Raw genomic sequence first — 17,833 nt, 5'->3', positions numbered from 1 at the left:
TGACAATTGTCATGCGTAAATGCGAAAACAGAATAGAAACATACTGTTTTCGCATTTTCGCATGACAATTGTCATGACAAATGGTTTGCTTGATCATAACTAATATGAGTTCGGACAGCTGCCATCATAGATCACTTATTGAGGTATTCCGTCATCGCATATTGATATATACGGAAGAAACAACGCATCATCGTTATTTTTATTATTATTTAATGATTATTCAATCAGAATTGTTATACAGAATTTGTCTCTGATGTCTTTTTAAACCGCTTAATAGTATTCTCCGTCGCCGTGTATTGAAATGCGTTCAGGCTTGGAGATCAGAATTTTTTTTCAAAATATTTGTATATAATTTTGTTTTTCACTCAAGTGTTTCCATTATTCGAGCAAACTCTTTAGAACATGTTCAAAAAATACTGTGATGCATTTGTTGCATTCGTGATGATTAGTTGCCTCATAAATAGCAAAGTATTTGTCTTTTCAATCGCATATGATTGACAATACAACACTACTAACAACCAATTCATCTCGGTGGCCCTGCAACATTGGGTGATCCCAGCGGCCGAGCCGGTGCTAATCCGAACTGCCTCTCAAGAGATGGGCAAAGCCTCTGCTGAAAACTCATTCAAGTCGGATGAGTCACCGGGTTCCACCACCCTTTCATCATTCATTTATTACGGGATATTCTTCCTTCCACCATTTTTTTTTTCCTGTGGAGATGAGGAAACCTCTCCGGTGGTACGAACTTCAGCACACTCGCATTGCACCCCATCGAAGCGCGGCAGAGGAGACAGCCGATAGGTGGCGAAAGGGCTAAAAGTGGGATAAACAACAGAGTGGTAGAGTCGGATGAATATCGGATTGTCGAGACTTTTTTTTGTCTTCATCCCCCCTGACCGACCGGGTCGTTGGGGTCGGGTTGAGCTTTCCCGAAGTGGCGGCAGGGTCAGGAAGGGGTTTCTGGCGGGGTGGGGCTGGCTTGGAAAAAAGGTAAATCCTTCTCACGGATTATTCCATTTTTCTGTGTCTAGGATGGCTTTTTTCCTGCTCCCTTCAACAAGACGATAGTGGTTTTGCTCTCGAAGAAGATGAACCAGAAAAGTGATGGGAAAGTACGGCAAGAAGAAGAATAAAAAAAGAATGAGCCACACACAGGATGACGGAATTTCGCAATTCACAAAGAATAGGTATAATAAGGACGTGAATGTGGGGCGGGGAACAGAGGATGAATAGATGGATGAATGGATGGATGGCTGGTTGTCTATATCTCGCATCTGAATCCCGAGCGACAAAGTCGCGGAGGATGTGTGTGTCTAAGAGATTTCAGAGAATGGAAGGATTAAAACCCTCTTTCCTTCCGAGCCATCGTATGAGTAGAGGGATGTGTGTGTTTGTCTGCGAAAGTGCCCAAGTCGAAGGTTGTTTGCAGCATTGCACCCAATCCAAGACATTCTTCCAAATCGTGAACAGAGTGTATCATAAGGCTCAATTGTATAGATTGAGAAGAGGTCACAGGAAGCCAAACGGTGGTTGGATGGGGAAAAAAGAAAGGATTATTGAGCTTGCACCAAATACAGAGCACAGTCAACCAAATCGTAATCGGGGGTCAATCTCCGTCTTCGATCTAGAAATATGCTTCTGGATGTTATTGATGAAAAAAACATTGCAGAATTGAAATTATTTAAATTTAACATCACCCCAACTTTTCTGAATTTGGGGCTCGACCCAAGCTGTGAGCCTACCATCAACCATTCAGTGTTTGTTCACTCGAAACCTCCCAAATCCCCAGACCAGACCGATAGAGCTAGTCCGGTGTGGAGCGGATTCTAAGTTTTACAATAATATGATTTCTTTTGCTTTGGGATTAGAAGCTAGGATCTGTCGTATGCAAAAAGGGTTGGCTTTCTTGTTGGACAGAGGAAGGACATGGAATGAGGTATTAGCTTCTCACCCACTTTCGATTTATCTTGGCTCGGGGCAAGGAAACGAAAGTTCGGTTTCTTTTTGACGAATAGGAAACCGACAGAAAGGTGTGAGCTGCTCGTGTAAAATTTGTCACTTTGTTCTCCATCTTTTGGCAGGATTGTGTTTTGTGCTTAGTTGACTGGGTGTGTGTGTATGTTTGCTTCGGCCCAGCTTCAAGCAGAAACTGGACCTTCCAAAGTTAATGCCACGTAATCGTCTCTGGTTCGTAGCAAAATACAAACACTTCCCTCTCCGAAAGGATGGGTAGGTGGGGTTTACATACGTAGAAATCGCTCCCGGGAGGTGAGATTCACGCAAAATCCCTATCTTTACTGCTGCGGAAGGATGCCCGGAGGCTTCTGGTCGGTGACATGGGAAGATCCACTGGTGGGGCCAAAAACAAACAATAGCAAACCCATCTTTCGATTAGATTTCGCAAAATAAACCAACTGAATCGAACTAATCCATTGATGGAGGTATGGGTGAAATTCGTAGGATTGAATCGGCGGCGTTAGCTATGGTGTCGGTTTTCACATAATCATCCATTTGAACTGTTTTCCATATATCGGACTAATTAAATTTCACATTTGTTGATTACTTGTGTACAATTCGAGAAACCGATGAAGTACTCACTCATGCATCTTTGCTCGAACATTTTAGCCAAAAAAACCTTCGTCCGGCACTCCGTGACCCACTGCGATATATTTTATTGATTCGAGGGATTGATCGTTTTGTCCTGACGGACAGACGAACCGTGTGGCGGATGGGCAACAAGACAGGTGACCGTGAGGAGCTTTTCTATTTTCCGACAACCGGCAGCCGAAATCGAGGGGTGAGAATCGTAATCCCATCACTCTCCCCATACCACACACACACACACACACACACAACGAGGCGCCGCATCCAGCGGGGTAGGATAAACGGATCTTCGAACGTAAACTATAACAACTGGCTGAGCCATTGGATTCGGCGGACGGGATGGAAGTGTGGGTTCGTCGGGAGTGTGATGTTCGCAAAAGCACGGGAAAAAATAACAGCTTAGCCATTGAACTCCCCGCGATCCGATTGATAGATATAAAGCATTCGATTAAACTGCTCTAGAGAGCAGCGTAGTTTCAAGCTTGGATTTGCACCCAAATTCAATGTAAGGAACGACGAGAGTTTTGTGGTGGAGGAAATATTTGTGTGCTCCTCTATCCTAATCAATCCTGAATCATCCGTTGGATGTTGCTTAGTTTCTGTTCGGATAATGATTCAAAGGTTCTGAAAAACGATACACAGTTTGATTTCTGTAGCATAATTATTTCTTACTTCATCGAATTGTTCAAGTCCAACCAAATTGGATGATTATCGGATAGAAGCAATTTTTTACGAAATTTGCAGCCGCGATTCCTGGCTCTTGGATTTCCTAATATACATTGGAAAAAAAGTTCTACGTAAGGATTTTGTAATGATTTTTTGAAGATAATTTTCAAAAAAAAAATTTAATGTATCCTATTTTCATTTATACTGTTCCAGCATTCTAAGAGTATTGATTCTTTTTTCCGAAAATTTGCAAAGAAGTGCTTCTGTCATTTTCTTGAAACTTTGATCAATTGGTAAAGACGATCGGCTGAACGTATCAATATGATAATATTTGTAGGGGTTTTGGGAGTATATTATACTTGAACAAGTAGTACCATATATTGGGATGGGGAAAAAGAAATGTCGTATATTGTCAATATATGGCAACACTTAAACATATCTTGTGTTGTACTTATCGCATCGGGTCATACTATACGGCTATTTAAAGACGACAATCTGTGCTACAAGTGTCGTTTTGACAGTGTTGTGATTGTTCTTTTCAGTCTCAACAGGTGTATGACACGATTATCGCTACCTACCGTCACCGCCTATCTCACTATCTCTCTGCTGTAAAAATTCATCATCGACATCACGATATGTCAGATGGGGGTAAATTGGTAATTCGCGATGACGTGGCGACTTCAAGTTAGAGCCATAATTTGGGTCCCAAAGTCGTTAGTGTAATCTCTACCAGATTAGAAGACACGGAGCCGGTTTTCAAATTTTAAAATTTGAAAGAAAATTTTCACATTATGTTATTTAATTATTAGAAACACGTATTTCTGACTTTCATTCATCCATATGGTCATATAATTCCAACATTGTTGCTGATTTTTTTCTCTATAATCTCTAACAATTTTCGTATGAGACTTTTTCCCCACCTGCAAACAAAAATGTTTTTAATTTAAACAGAATACTAATTTGATATGGAAAAGCTAATTTTCATTCATAATTTTAATCTTGAAAACGTTCACTCCGACTGAAAATCAGCTGTTCTTTGACGTTCCCCTAAACTAGTAAACGAAACTCACTGCCGTCAACGCGGATCGCTGTTTTGAAGAAAACAAATACTTCTGACGTGTGAGATATTGGCACCAAAAACATGGCGGGTGCCATACTCTCAAGTTATAGCGCGTCAAAAATGGAGTCCACCTAACAACAAATTCGCCATATTTTACGTTTTTACTACCTGCGAGGTAAAACTGCAACGAAGGCGGCCGAAAAAAATCGTGTAGTTTATGGACCCGATACTGTAACGATTCGCACAGCACAGCGTTGGTTCGATCGATTACGTTCTGGTGTAGTGGCTGTCGAAGATACACCCCGTACTGGTAGGCCAAATGTCGTGGAAACCAATAAAATCGTTGAAATCATCCAAGTAGACCGGCATGTGAGCACTTGCTCGATTGGCCAGGAACTGGGTATAGACCATAAAACCTTTTCGAACCATTTGCAGAAGATTGGATTCCAAAAAAAGCTGGATGTATGGGTGCCACACGAGTTGACGCAAAAAAATCTTTTAGACCGAATCAACGCCTGCGATGCACTGCTGAATCGGAGCGAACTTGACCCATTTTTGAAGAAGATGGTGACTGGTGATGAAAAGTGGATCACGTACGACAACCTAAAGCGAAAAAAAGTCGTGGTCGAAGGGCGGTGAGCCGGCCCAAAACCATCGCCAAACCCGGATTGACGGCCAGGAAGGTTTTGCTGTGTGTTTGGTGGGATTGGAAGGGAATCATCCACTATGAGCTGCCCAACTATGGCCAGACCCTCAACTCGGTTCTCTACTGTGAGCAGCTTGACCGTTTGAAGCAGACGATTGACCAGAAGCGGCCAGAAATGATCAATAGAAATGGTGTTGTTTTCCACCAGGACAACGCTCGGCCTCACACATCTTTGATGCCAGAAACTACGGGAGCTCGGATGGGATGTCCTATTGCACCCATCGTATAGTCCGGACCTGGCTCCTCTTGGTGATACTAAGTTGGCCTCAAAAGAGGCTTGCGAAAACTGGCTGTCTGAGTTTTTTGCAAATAAGAAGGTGGGGGGGGGGGGGGGTGGAGGGAAATGGAACAATAATTGTGTAGATCATAACGGGTTTTCATTGAGTAATCCGTAATCCTACTTCGAAACGTATCGATGGCTATTTTGGATATTATGAATCCTTAAAACAAGCATTTTCAATGCAAAATGGGCTATCACGACAGTATGAGCACACTTTAGAAAATCATATTCACTGTGTTTTATTTAGAAATAGATGAACACTGTTATTCATTCATTGTAATGCTAACCGGTGGTATTGGCTATTGCATCTTCTTGACTTAGGTCGAACATGAGAAAGCAATTCAACTTGATTCTTTGTTTTGAAGAGGCTTTAAACTTTGCCGTTCATTCACCTCTAATGAGAGAGAAAGCAGGACATTATGTTGCATATGGATGTCAAAAAGAGAGGATTCTCATTTCGACTGACTAATGTTGGAACGTCATTTGAAAAAATATATGTAAAATCTGTGGGAAACCCAACAAATCGCCATACAAATGAAACACAAATTTATGCAGCATAACTCGAGAATTTATCAAGCAAATGGAACCAAATTCAGCGTGTGGGGGTTTTAGGGTGCAGTAAATGTTTCTATGGTCTGTCATACAAATGAAACACAAGTTTCTGCATTACTCGAGAATTAATCAAGCAAATGGAACCACATTCAGCGTGTGAAGGTATTAGGGTGCAATAAATGTTTCTATGGCGGATACACATACCTCTCCCTCTCTAAGGGGGGACTGCCATACAAATAAAACACATATTTTAGTATAACTCGAGAATTAATCAAGCAAACGAACCCTAATTTGGGATGTGAAGGTCTTAGTGTGCAATAAATGTTTCTATGGTGGATAGACATACACCTCCCTCTTCTCTAAGGGAGGGTTACCATACAAATGAAATACAAATTTCTGCATAACTCGAAAATTAAACAAGCAAACGAACCCAAATTTGGCATGTGGATGTTTCAGGGGGAATAAATGTTTCTATGTTGGAAAAACATTCCTCCCCCTTTCTAAGGTGGGGGGGGGGGGAATTTTGGGCTGGACGGAGTTTGCCGGGTCAGCTGGTGTCATATATATTCTACAGATCTCAACCAGTGTTGCCAGACGTACAAATTGATCTGGAAAGGTACAGATTTTTTCGTTATTATTGGTACAGATTCTGTACGGTACAAAGTACAGATTTTCGTCAAAAAGTACAGATTGGTACAGTTTTTTACCGCGTGTGAAATTTCTTACATTCCCGGCCCCGTCAGGCTAATGCTATATGTGCCTTAATAAAATATATATTTTGAAAAAAAAACCACTTTCACGCCACAGTATCGCTCGAAGTGATTTTTTAAAATTTTAATTCATGATAGTACGCAATCTACATTAAAAAAAACTATGTGTAAGCATTATAAAACAAACGAAGGACTTGCCAATGTAAATGTAGTATTTGTAGTAAATGAATGAGTATTTTTTCATGCTAAATTTCTACAACGAATATTTTCGATGGTACAGATTTTTGGACGAAAAAGTAAGATGAGAAAAATTTTTAATCTCTCTGGTACAGATTAAAATGTGGCAACACTGATCTCAACTAATAAAAATACCCGATAAAATAGTCACAACATATGCTTTCGACGGTAGAAGTGCCGACGAACCGATAGATTCGCTTGGTGTCAAAATGCCTCACTTAACGTAAGAACTCATTCGGGTGAGAAAGGAAGTGCTTGCTACTGTTGCACTCTGTGTGATAGTTTTATTCTTGAGCGCCACCACCTCCAATGAATCTCATCATCGTGATGGGAAAGTGTTATGATTAAACAGGAAGTTTTTCCCGGCTGTGTTGGTTCGTTTGAGCAGGAAAAATCCTCCCAGCAGCAACAGCAGCGTGTGAGCTCTGATGTTGTGCTTCCTGAAGTACAACAGGAGTGAAGATTTTGGCAAGCTTTGCGAATTTTACGAAAACACGCTACTGGCTATACGCTGCTATACAGAGGCTGCTAGTGCGCGGCCGGGTCGGCTCCGGGGAATGTTGCATGCTCCCCTGGGATCTTATGAGATGAAGCAAGTGAACCGTAGCTGAGAACACTACTTTGGTTGGGTATGAAGAGGGGGCTGATGAGGGAGTGTGTGTGTGTGTAAGCGAATGTACTTCGGCGAATAAGATCTTAAGTATAGTTAAGAGTGCACGAGAGGGCGAAAAGAAGCGTTTTAATTTGCATAACACGCTTTTGCTTAAATAATTGTAACAACATTTTACACGCCACTGTCTTTAGGGGGTACAGGCTCTGGCAAGGGACGGATTTGAGCTGCTACTGTGTTCGTTGGCGGAAGGAAAAACTTGTTCAATTTTCACGTTTCTCTCTGCTTTTTAATCCTCCAACTATTCGAACGCCGGGGATCTTCCAACCGTCCGATTCTATTAGTGCAGATAGAAACCCAAAATCATGTATGATGAGCTGGTCTCCCATGAAAAAAAGAAACCCGAAACCGGAGAAATGAACTGCTGTGAGTGGAGGAGAATGTTTTAATTAACCCCTTTTTGATAAAGATTAAGGTATTTACGAATGTATAACGACTGATACCGTTCATAATAACAAATGTTCTGCACGTTCGGTGTGTCTGTTTTGTTCCGTCCCCTCCCCCTTTGCACTATTTCATTTAGAACCGAACGAACCAAAAATCTCAGTCTGGTTTCCCTCGCTCGAATCAAGTGGTGGCAAGAGGAGGTGGGCAGCCTGGTCTTCCACAAACGATATGAAATATGAAGTGTAATCCTCAATGTTAACTCGATAATACCTCTTTAGCTTTTTCTCTTTCTACTCCAGAATACCTGTGTCCAGTTTTATACAAGGCTTTTCACTTTATAAAATTCAAACTATTAGCCAGATGACCCACTCCTAGTGCTAGTGCTGTGCTTAGCAATGATATATGTTCGTCGTGTCCAGTCCGCACTCGGATCGTACTTTGGGCAAAAGGAACCGGCCACAACAAACTAACTGCTGCCAGCATCGTTTCCCGTCCACACCCACCGAGCCACCGACGATTGTCGACATGTGCTAGTTTTGGGGCTCCCAGTCCCCCCGTACTTGACCGAACATGAATCTTGGCCTCCCAGCGTAGATAATGTCTGTGGCCTCAACCAACCCTGGACCCGTTCGGAAACGCGGGGATGCTCTTCTTCGCCATACGAACATATGTTTATGTTCAGATATCGTTCTGGTTAGGTCAAGCTAATCTCCACAGTGTTCTTGTCAATGCTTTTCTTCTCCCATTGTGGAATAAAAGTTTCGACAATGCGAATACTCTGATGACGCTACTTTCCCTAAACCCTATTTAAAAATTCCCTTTGATTCCGCCATCTGTGTGCGTCACCGTTAATGTATTTTTAAGTCTATCTCGCCTAATTCCCCGTCGTATCTGGAAACCATTACAATTCAATCAAAAGTGAGCGCTTCCACGCCATCGCTTCCGCTCACCTTTGATTGGTATTTATCGCAAATCTTTTCGCTCCAATCGCGCCGCTCCAGGATCGATTCTGTTGCTGCTGCTGCTGCTGCTAAAACACACTTCCGCTCGTTCCGAATTATATCACCGGCACCGATGATGTTTCCACGCCTTGGTTGGTCACCCACCTCTCCTTCCCGGAAGTGCCTGACACGGCTCACCTCATCATCTGTGCGCGCGGTACCACATCTGTCTGTGGGCGGAAAACGAAATGAAGCGTCAAAAGATTTCAATCTGGAAGCGGCTGCAGATCCAGAGAACCGCTAAAAATGAAGTGACTTCTTGTCAGATATCAGCGCAGGGTGGCGAGGGTGGAAGGATCTGTTGTCAATGCTGGGGTTTTAGTTTGGGAAAATTTTCCCTCCCACCCTCCATGGAGTGAAAGGCGAGCGGGGGTGGGCTGGCAGACGTAACAGTCGAGACATTGTTCGACATGAGCGTCTCTCGCCGAGGGGATGCGGTTCGATGTACAAATGAGGGTGGGATAATAATTCCCTTTCGGCAATCATTTTGGCGGCATGGGGACGATGATGCTCCGAGGGCATTTCAGAGGGGAAATCAAGTTTAATGAAGAGATAATTTTTAAAGGTTAAGGAGGATGAGATTTTTTTCGCTCTCTTTCTCTCTCTTGTTTGGCAGCTAATAATTTTGATGAAGCAAAAAATGTTTTAAAATGTTGATTTTATGATTTTTGAAATGGAATTATCTCCTCGTCAGCGGGAGGGAAACTGTCGACACAATCCGGGGTAAGACTATTGCTGCCGGTTATAGTGCTCTATCTTCTTGACTTGAGAGTGAAAAGGGATTAAAATTTCCGTTTGCTTTTCGCTTCAACCGCTCGGCTCGCTTCTCGGAAGCAGTATTTAAAGATTATTGGAAGATTTTATCGACACGACATTGACGAGTTTTAAGTTTTTCGCTTTATTAAACGGGATCCATTATCTTCTTTCTGCTCTTTCAGCTAAATCCTTGCCACTTCACTGCGTAGTGGAATCCGTCAGCTCGCTGCAGGCAACGCTGAACTTTGACGCTCGGAGCCCCTGGAAACGGCGGCCCACCATCGAAACCGACAGCTACGTCATCATTCCGGCCGCGACGCCATTTTGCGACATCGTCTCGACCGCCCTACAGCGGCTCGGCTATTCCTCGGAGATTTCCAACTCAGCCAGAGGTAATTGAATGCCAATCAGTGCACAAATCAATCATCCCCTCCATCACCAATCGAACCGAGTGTAATCCTCCCACGTTCCTTCCAACACAGGATCGATCTCCGTCAAGAACTGGAAAGCACTCTCGCTGGACGCCATCTCCGATAATCCGCTGGTCTCGGTGAACGACATCCTCGGGGAGTTGACGTCGGTTGTCACGCTGAAGATCACCATCTTGCGCAACAAACCCTCCCAGCTGGCGGAGATTAAGGACAAACTGCTCAAGCTGCTCATCCTCCAGTCCCATGCCGTGCTGCGATCAACCGGTTGCCCACTGGACGAGGTAAGACTCGAAAATTTGCTAATTGAAAAGCGCACAGCGCTTCATAGAAAAAAGTGAGAAAAATTCCACTCGAAGTCTAAGACTTCTCGGTGTCTAATTAAATCATTCCTCGGCTCGGTTTGCCGAGGAAACGCGTTCCGTACTGTTCTGTGCTGAATGATTTGCATTTCTTTTGCCAACATCGCATAGAGGGAACGCACGGGAATCTGAAACATTTGGAACATTCGTCGAATCGTTGTTTTCCTATGATCTGCATAGCAGTCGAAATGATGAAAGCCATTAATGACTTCTTCTGATTACGCGCAAAAACGGTCCGGAAGTGGGCAATGATAAGGGTCACAAATGGTATTTATACAGCTTAGGAATGCTAAATCTTCGAATAATTCCGCTGAAAGCATTCTATCCAATGTAGTGACTAAGCTGACGTGACGTGATTATTTGATTTTGGGGCTTCCCTCCGCGTAGATTTAATTTGTGGGAAGTTATTTCTGTTTTAAATATATAAATTTAAATAAATTTAAGGCAAATCAGGAAATCTACGGCTAATTTTGATAGAATTTGTTTCATTTGAGTTGAATGTTGCAAAACCAGCTTCTATAAAGTCATGAGGTTCTTTTTAGAAATAAAGTTGAATTTGCAATCGAGTATATAGTTGAAACAAGCTAGTATATTGATCACTTGTCTGATGCAATCACATTTATCATGCACATTGGAACGAATGCTCTGGAAGATTCTTAAAATCAATTGCAGTATAATCTAACTTCTGTCATAAATATTGAATTCTTTCGAAATAAGAACTCCTTGCGCTCTTCGCAATTTGTATCTATAAGCAACAAAACCACCCGCTGTCGATAAATATGAAACAATACTATCAATAAACACCAGTGGAATGAACATCATCATCAGCTTGTCATGAAGTTCATTTTTCATTTGCATCTTCATTTTCGTAATGATATTCGAAACGACGAAATTGAAGACCATTGCGTGTTGAAAATAAAAGCACAAAGTATAATACACTAGACAGAGTTCACGCGACTCGACTCTTGTGTTACACTCATTATGACAGATACGGTGTTGAGTTTCAACAGAAAAAAATTCATTCGACACTGGGAAAAGCCAATTACTTCATTCGTGAATAGATTTTGATAGTTTGTGGCACTGAGACTGAACAATAATTTAAGATGAATTATGCACACAAAAAGTATCGGATACTACTATTAATAAAGATAATAAACACAATTTTGAAGTTTTCAGACTAAAACACTCAAATTCCACTAGAAGAGTTTTCCATGGACTGTTTCCAATTTGAGGATCGGTTTTGTTTTGTTGTTTTTTTTGACAGAAACGCGACTTCTGCAGCTGCATGGTGATTCGAAACGTAAGAATTGGCACGTGTGTACAAGGGGAATCAGAAAAGTTGCAAAAAATGTATTTTAACTTGAAAAGTCAGAGGGGCGTTGGCTTTACCCTGATATCCCCTACAAAATTTCCAGCAACACCAGCAGCAAAGCATTGCCACAACATATTGATAGCATTTTAGCCAATTCTGCCTTATCTGGTGTTGTGATTTCGAAGATTCCAGAGGAAATATGAATAAAAACATTGTATACGCTCACCTGAAAAAAATTGAAACTAACCGAAGAATCGTTCAAAGGTTATTTAAAAAATCCACCGATACTTTAACGACAACTCACAAGATTTAAACCAAGTGCTAAAGTGAGACCGTACCGATCATGAACTGCGGTTCAACGTTATCATCAAGGATCATCAAGGCTACACCTTAAATTATAATTTGATAAAACAAAAATCGGATTCTGAGAATGCTACATAACTAAAGAACATTGTGAATATGACATCAAAATTACCAACATCACAACATCCACGGATCCACGGATAGTTGAATACAGTATATCTAAGACTGACCTTTGAACGCAACCGCTCTTCTATTTTCGATTTTTTTCAAAACACGAACATAATGTATAACAGCGATTTTATTCCCTTGTTGGGTGTGAACCACTGCGTCCATTATTTTGAACTATTGTGGTATGCCCCATTTTTTATACTACGCTTCAAGCTTATCTACTGCTTATTGATGAAGAAGTAGAATGAAAGCTATAGCTCGAAAGGTGCCAATAAGGAATAATCTGTTTGATAAAATTTATAGTCCTGATCGGCGACACAGACTAAACTTCCTTGGGCTCCAGAATGGCCTTAGCAAGGTGTTGAAGTCTGCGTCTTGTTAGTGGTCCGTATTTGTAGAGCAAATGTTCCGAGGTTTCGCTTTCGGCATTACAAAAGCGACAAATATCGTCTTGCACTAAACCTATGTTTTTGAGATGGTATTTACTCGGACAGTGTCCTGTTATAAGACCAGTGAATGTGCCGAAGTCTTTCTCATTAAGACTCAGCAATTGTTGAGTAATTTTAATACTCGGCGTGATAAATTCTTTTGACTGGTTAAGTTGTACAGCCATCCAGTTGGCTTTTACTTCCCGGTCTTCCCATTTCTACAGTTCAATCTTCAACACACATTCGGAAAATCCACAGAATGGTTTTGGACCAGTGAAGGGTGAGCTTGAGCCGCGTCTTGCGAGTTCATCTGCTTGTTCATTTCCCTCTAAACCTCAATGGCCAGGAATTCAGTACAGTTGTACCGAACTTATCTGACATAGTTGCCGTAAAAGGCAAATGCATTCCCAAACAATTTTTGAATAGCACTTGAAAGCATTGAGGGCTTTAAGTGCTGCTTGATTGTCTGAGAAGATGCAAATGTTAGCATGTCTGTAATTTCTTTTAAGGCAAACATTTATACATTCTATTATTGCAGCTACTTCTGCCTAGAAAACTGTTGGCCAATTCCACATAGCTACAGAAATTTTTATTCTGGGACCATACACTCCAGCACCTGTTCTGTTACCCATTTTCGACCCATCGGTATAGAACAGGATTGAACCATTACGAACATTGGGACCACCCTCATCCCACACTGAAAGAGAAAGTTCGATCACTCTGTATGGAATGTCATAATTGGTCCCAGGTTCCATCCAATCACTGTTCATCTCTGAGGTTGGTTCAACGGGTAAGAGATTCAGGATGCTCATGTGACTAGTTTTGTTCCCGTCTAATATGTTTTTATATCTTTTTAGCTTTAGAGCGCTTCTATTAGCCTCCAGCTGAAAATGTTGACCCAAAGGTGAACAGCGATACAATTCGTGATTCGTGGCACGTTCATTTATTCTTTCCCATATTTGAATTTGCAAAATATCTCTGTACTACTCAGGGCTCTGCATAGTCATAGTCAACTGAGGATAGTCATCTGACTATCTGACTGACTATCTGAGTCAGTTAGTAATGACGTTTGGCTTCTTCACGCAGTTTCTCCGCCAAAACGACTGAACAGTCAGTCGGGCGTTTAGCCGCTATCTCTCTCTACCGACTCGACTATACCATTTCATTCTTCCCAGTCAAATTGTCCTCATTGCTTTTCGAAGTGACTTCCCCCAAAACGAATTCGTTCCTCTCTTTCTCTCTCCCATGTATCTTTATGCATGCAACGATATTTGAGTTCAACGTGGTTTGACATACGCTACAGGTGAGCTAGATTTTTTTGTATCGTACACGAAAATCACTTACACGTATAAAATAACGTGCAGTGTGTGCGCGCTATTTTGCACGCCTAATACTAACTAATACCAACACGAGCCTTTTTAGCATACTTGATAAATGTTCGTTGGTTTGAGTTCACGATGGGTAGACAATAGAGGTGGGCAAAATGGTTCTTTTTAGTGAGCGGATCAGAGCGGTTCTGCTCACTAAGGTGAACTAGCTCTTTTTAACAGCTCACTCGCTCTTTTCATTTCGCTTGATTTTTCTTAGAGAATTCGATCAATTTAGTAAAAAGCTTAAGAAATTTATTGGTATTACTGTTAAAATGTTCAATTTATTAATAAATGGTTGAAAAGTATGTTTTGAATATATTTTAAGTTAGATTTACATTTAAAAACATGATCTTCGCAACATTCTTGGGAGATAGTGCACTTCGCCGCTCACTAATGAGCTGTCCCGTCTTCGAAAAGATTCGCTCACATGGAACAGACGTAGCAATGATGCATAGCCTGGTAAGCATAATCCGATATAGATTTGGATAGATATGTTTCCTTGAAATCCACCAGGCAAGCGGGTCTCCATGTCTGGATAAATACGGTTCAGCAATGTATTTGTCCAGTTCCATGATGCAGGCAGTCCTTGGATCTTGTGTTGTTTGTAGTTTGCTGATGGTTTCGTCGAACTGCTCCCAAATAGATGACTTAGCAGCAGACGGCTGGGGCTCAGGTTGTTGTTCCTCATCCGTTGCAGTACAATTTTGTTGCATCTCTTGTAAAAGAGCTTGGTATGTTTCGTTGAACATCGCCTGGTCAGAAAAACCTTGTTTTCTAAATCTTGGGTCTAGAAAAATAGCTTCAGCGATAAGATCATTTGATTCTCTATCTCCAAATCGTTTTACAAGACCACTATGTAACTCATCAACCAGCTTTTTGACAATTGGTGGAAGCGAATCGGATGATTGCTGTTTCAGTTTAGTTTGATCAATCATCATTCGTGCAAGTTCTGCACTTTTGGACAAGGTGACGGATTTTTCAGCAGATATTTCAACAGTTAATTCATTGAAAGTACGAAGAATGTCCATGCTTGACTCGATGATTTCCCAGTCTTCATTATCCAGCGTACAGCGTTTCGGATCCAGTAAGGCCAATGTTGAAATTACACTCTTTATTCACCATCATTCGCTCTAACATATCAAATGTGTAGTTCCACCTCGTTGGAACATCCTGCTTTAGTTTTAGAGTCGGTTTACCAAGCTTTTCCTGCATTTCGGTCAGTTTTGAGGCAGCATGGCTACTTTTTTTGAAAAATTGAACGATAGTCTTGCACTTATCGACAACTTGTTGTATGGAGTTTTTAATCGCGTTCTGCACAACTAAGCTCAAGGAATGTGCAAAGCAGCCCAGCTGTCTCATGTTCAATATTTTTGCTGCTGACTTCATATTGGAAGCGTTATCAGTAACAATTACAATCGTTTTACTTTCAATCCCAAACTTACGAAGCACATCACTCACCCACTTCGCAATATTCTCACCGGTATGCCTTGGCGTGAACTCTGAGCACTCCAGCAGGTATGATTTTAACGTACCATTTTTATCAATAAAATGTGCAGTGAGTGCTTGAAAACCAGTGTTGGTCATGCTGGTCTAACCGTCACAAGTTACACAGACAACCGGAGCTTCCAGCACCTCTGATTTTACTTTTGCTACCAACTCTTTGAAGTAGCAAGCATAAGCCCAGTAGACAAAGTTTTTCTGCTTGGAAGTGTGTAGGACGGATTAAGAAGATGTATAAACTTCTTGAATTTCTCAACCTCAACTATTGAAAAAGGATGGAATACCTTACAAATAATTTTTAATAGCTGGATGTCAATAAGCCGGCTTTTGTGAAGTGATATCGGTTTAACGATCTCGACGAATTGTGTCATCGAAGACCGCGGGATGAACCGCGTAAAGTTTGACCCAGAGGTACTAGTGTCGGATGTCGTTGCAGATTTTCGGTCTTGATTGCTGGGAAGAGGTTGAGTTTGTACATCACCTGAAGTTTCAACAGCTTCTGCTGCGAGTTCAGAACGTGGCTCCATCTGCTCTTTTGATGCAAAATCTACTCTTTTCAGAGGAATCATGTGGTGCTTCGTTTTAAGGTGCCTCTTTAAGTTGCTTACAGATCCCGCAGACATAGCGACACGGGCTTTGCAGTACCGGCATAAACCTTTACCGTCTTCCTTGGAAAAATGGTACCAAATATCACTCTGCGTTCTTCCTTGCGGTAACATTTTGGCTAAAAAAAAGAATATAGATGATTACTAATGAATCGTGCTCCGTTTTTCTGTTTAAGCTTACTATTCAGATAAACGGAATATCCAATTTAATTTTACTGTCAAAACAGCAGAGCAAACTCAAGCGTTGATACGTACCACCAAACTATGAGATTGAATGATTTTGCAATTTCATTGTTGACAGAAAAGCATAATCCGAGCAATAATCAATGATTTCGGTTGTTTGTGTTTGTGAGCAAACCGTCCCGCTCTCAATACCACTCAGTACAACTCTCGTTCGCTCAATTTTCGCTCGCTGCCACGGTCAGTAGTCAGTACTCAGATCAGTGGATGGAATACATACAGCAAACAGCACGTGGCATGCGCTTGCAAGCGCTTTCGCTCTCGCTCTCGCTCTCGCTCTCGCTCTCGATCAGCTCTATCTTGGTCGTTCGTATGCCAACTGCCAACGCCCAGCTCCCATTCAGGGATCAGGGGTTCTAGTTCAGTAGCTCGCGTGGCTTGGCTGGCGCGCGGTAATGCTAAGATCTTTTGCATAGCTCTCGCTCGCGCTCAGCCTAATCAACAAATTCATGTATCAGTTTTTTTTTCCTGAAGTGAGCGGTGAGTTACCGCTCTTTAAAAAAGAGTGGTAGATCGCTCACTCACTTTAAAGAACCAGCTCTTTAGATCAGTTCGCGTGCGGATCGCCCACCTCTAGTAGACAATAAACCGTCCATTGATGGGGTAACTTCTTTCTTGCATCAGAAATCATGTTTTCGTTCCTCTTTATATGAACGTAAAAATAATATTGCGTACGCGGGTAATTATATTATCAGGCACGTAGCGTAACCGGCACGGCACGTTACATGCAAGACAAATATCGGCCATCCGGAGAAAAATTGGAAGCGAACATCGTTCGTTTGACTAACGAAGTTCCATAGTTTCTAGATGCATGGTAGTCCTTCTTTCAAGCATGAAAAACGGCAATTATTTTTGATTACTCTCAAATTTTGCTTTTAAGCAACGGAATTAAGAATTTTTTAATCAAAACTCATGCAGCTAAAAAACGTAGCAAAATCTTCTTTTTACACTATGAATGTTTATGCGAAATGCTCATCTGTTGACATTTATTGATCTTGTACAATAAAAAGACGACTACCACAAACAAAACAACCTGCATGGATTGGTGCACCATGGTTAGTTGTTTACCTCAACGTTATTGTTGTTGTTTACATTTTCGTTGTTTCACCTCGTTGTGGTAAATAAAAAAAAATGCTTGAAGAACATTAATCCTCCAGTTCCAGTTTAACATGGATAATAACAAGGACAAGTAAGTAACAAACTATTAAAAAATAGGATGATCTTCAACAGAATTGAACTATTTGCAGCTACGACGGAATAGAGTTCCTGGAGCAGGAAACAGCGGGATCTCCGGTGGCTGGATCGTCGGGAACTTTCAGATTCTCGAAATCCTTGTTGGATACGACCCAGGTCTCTGACGATGGGAACTCGAGGAATGTCGAATTCTCATTGTTGCCCGATAATACGACGGAGGAAGCTGAAAACGAAGAAAGTGGTGCATCCGAGGAAAATGATGTGACTTTGTTGCCAGATGATGCTGCGAAGAGT

The 17,833-nt window shown here is 41.6% G+C and overlaps 1 protein-coding gene across 2 annotated transcripts in view; it reads left to right on the top strand.

The window, feature by feature from the left end:
• LOC129767289 (homeobox protein dve-1) overlaps window positions 1-17,833 on the top strand; it is a 223,780-nt gene that overhangs the window by 190,749 nt on the left and 15,198 nt on the right. For both annotated transcript variants that reach the window (XM_055768002.1, XM_055768003.1), the window contains 2 exons: window positions 9,812-10,021; window positions 10,112-10,341. In XM_055768002.1, coding sequence (XP_055623977.1) covers window positions 9,812-10,021; window positions 10,112-10,341 — 440 coding nt within the window. The remainder of the gene's footprint in view (window positions 1-9,811; window positions 10,022-10,111; window positions 10,342-17,833) is intronic.

The sequence above is a fragment of the Toxorhynchites rutilus genome, chromosome 2 (assembly GCF_029784135.1).
Source record: "Toxorhynchites rutilus septentrionalis strain SRP chromosome 2, ASM2978413v1, whole genome shotgun sequence".
NCBI lineage: Eukaryota > Metazoa > Arthropoda > Insecta > Diptera > Culicidae > Toxorhynchites > Toxorhynchites rutilus.
The sequence above is the reverse complement of the archived record's forward strand: the minus strand, read 5'-3'. Positions and strand labels throughout refer to the sequence as shown.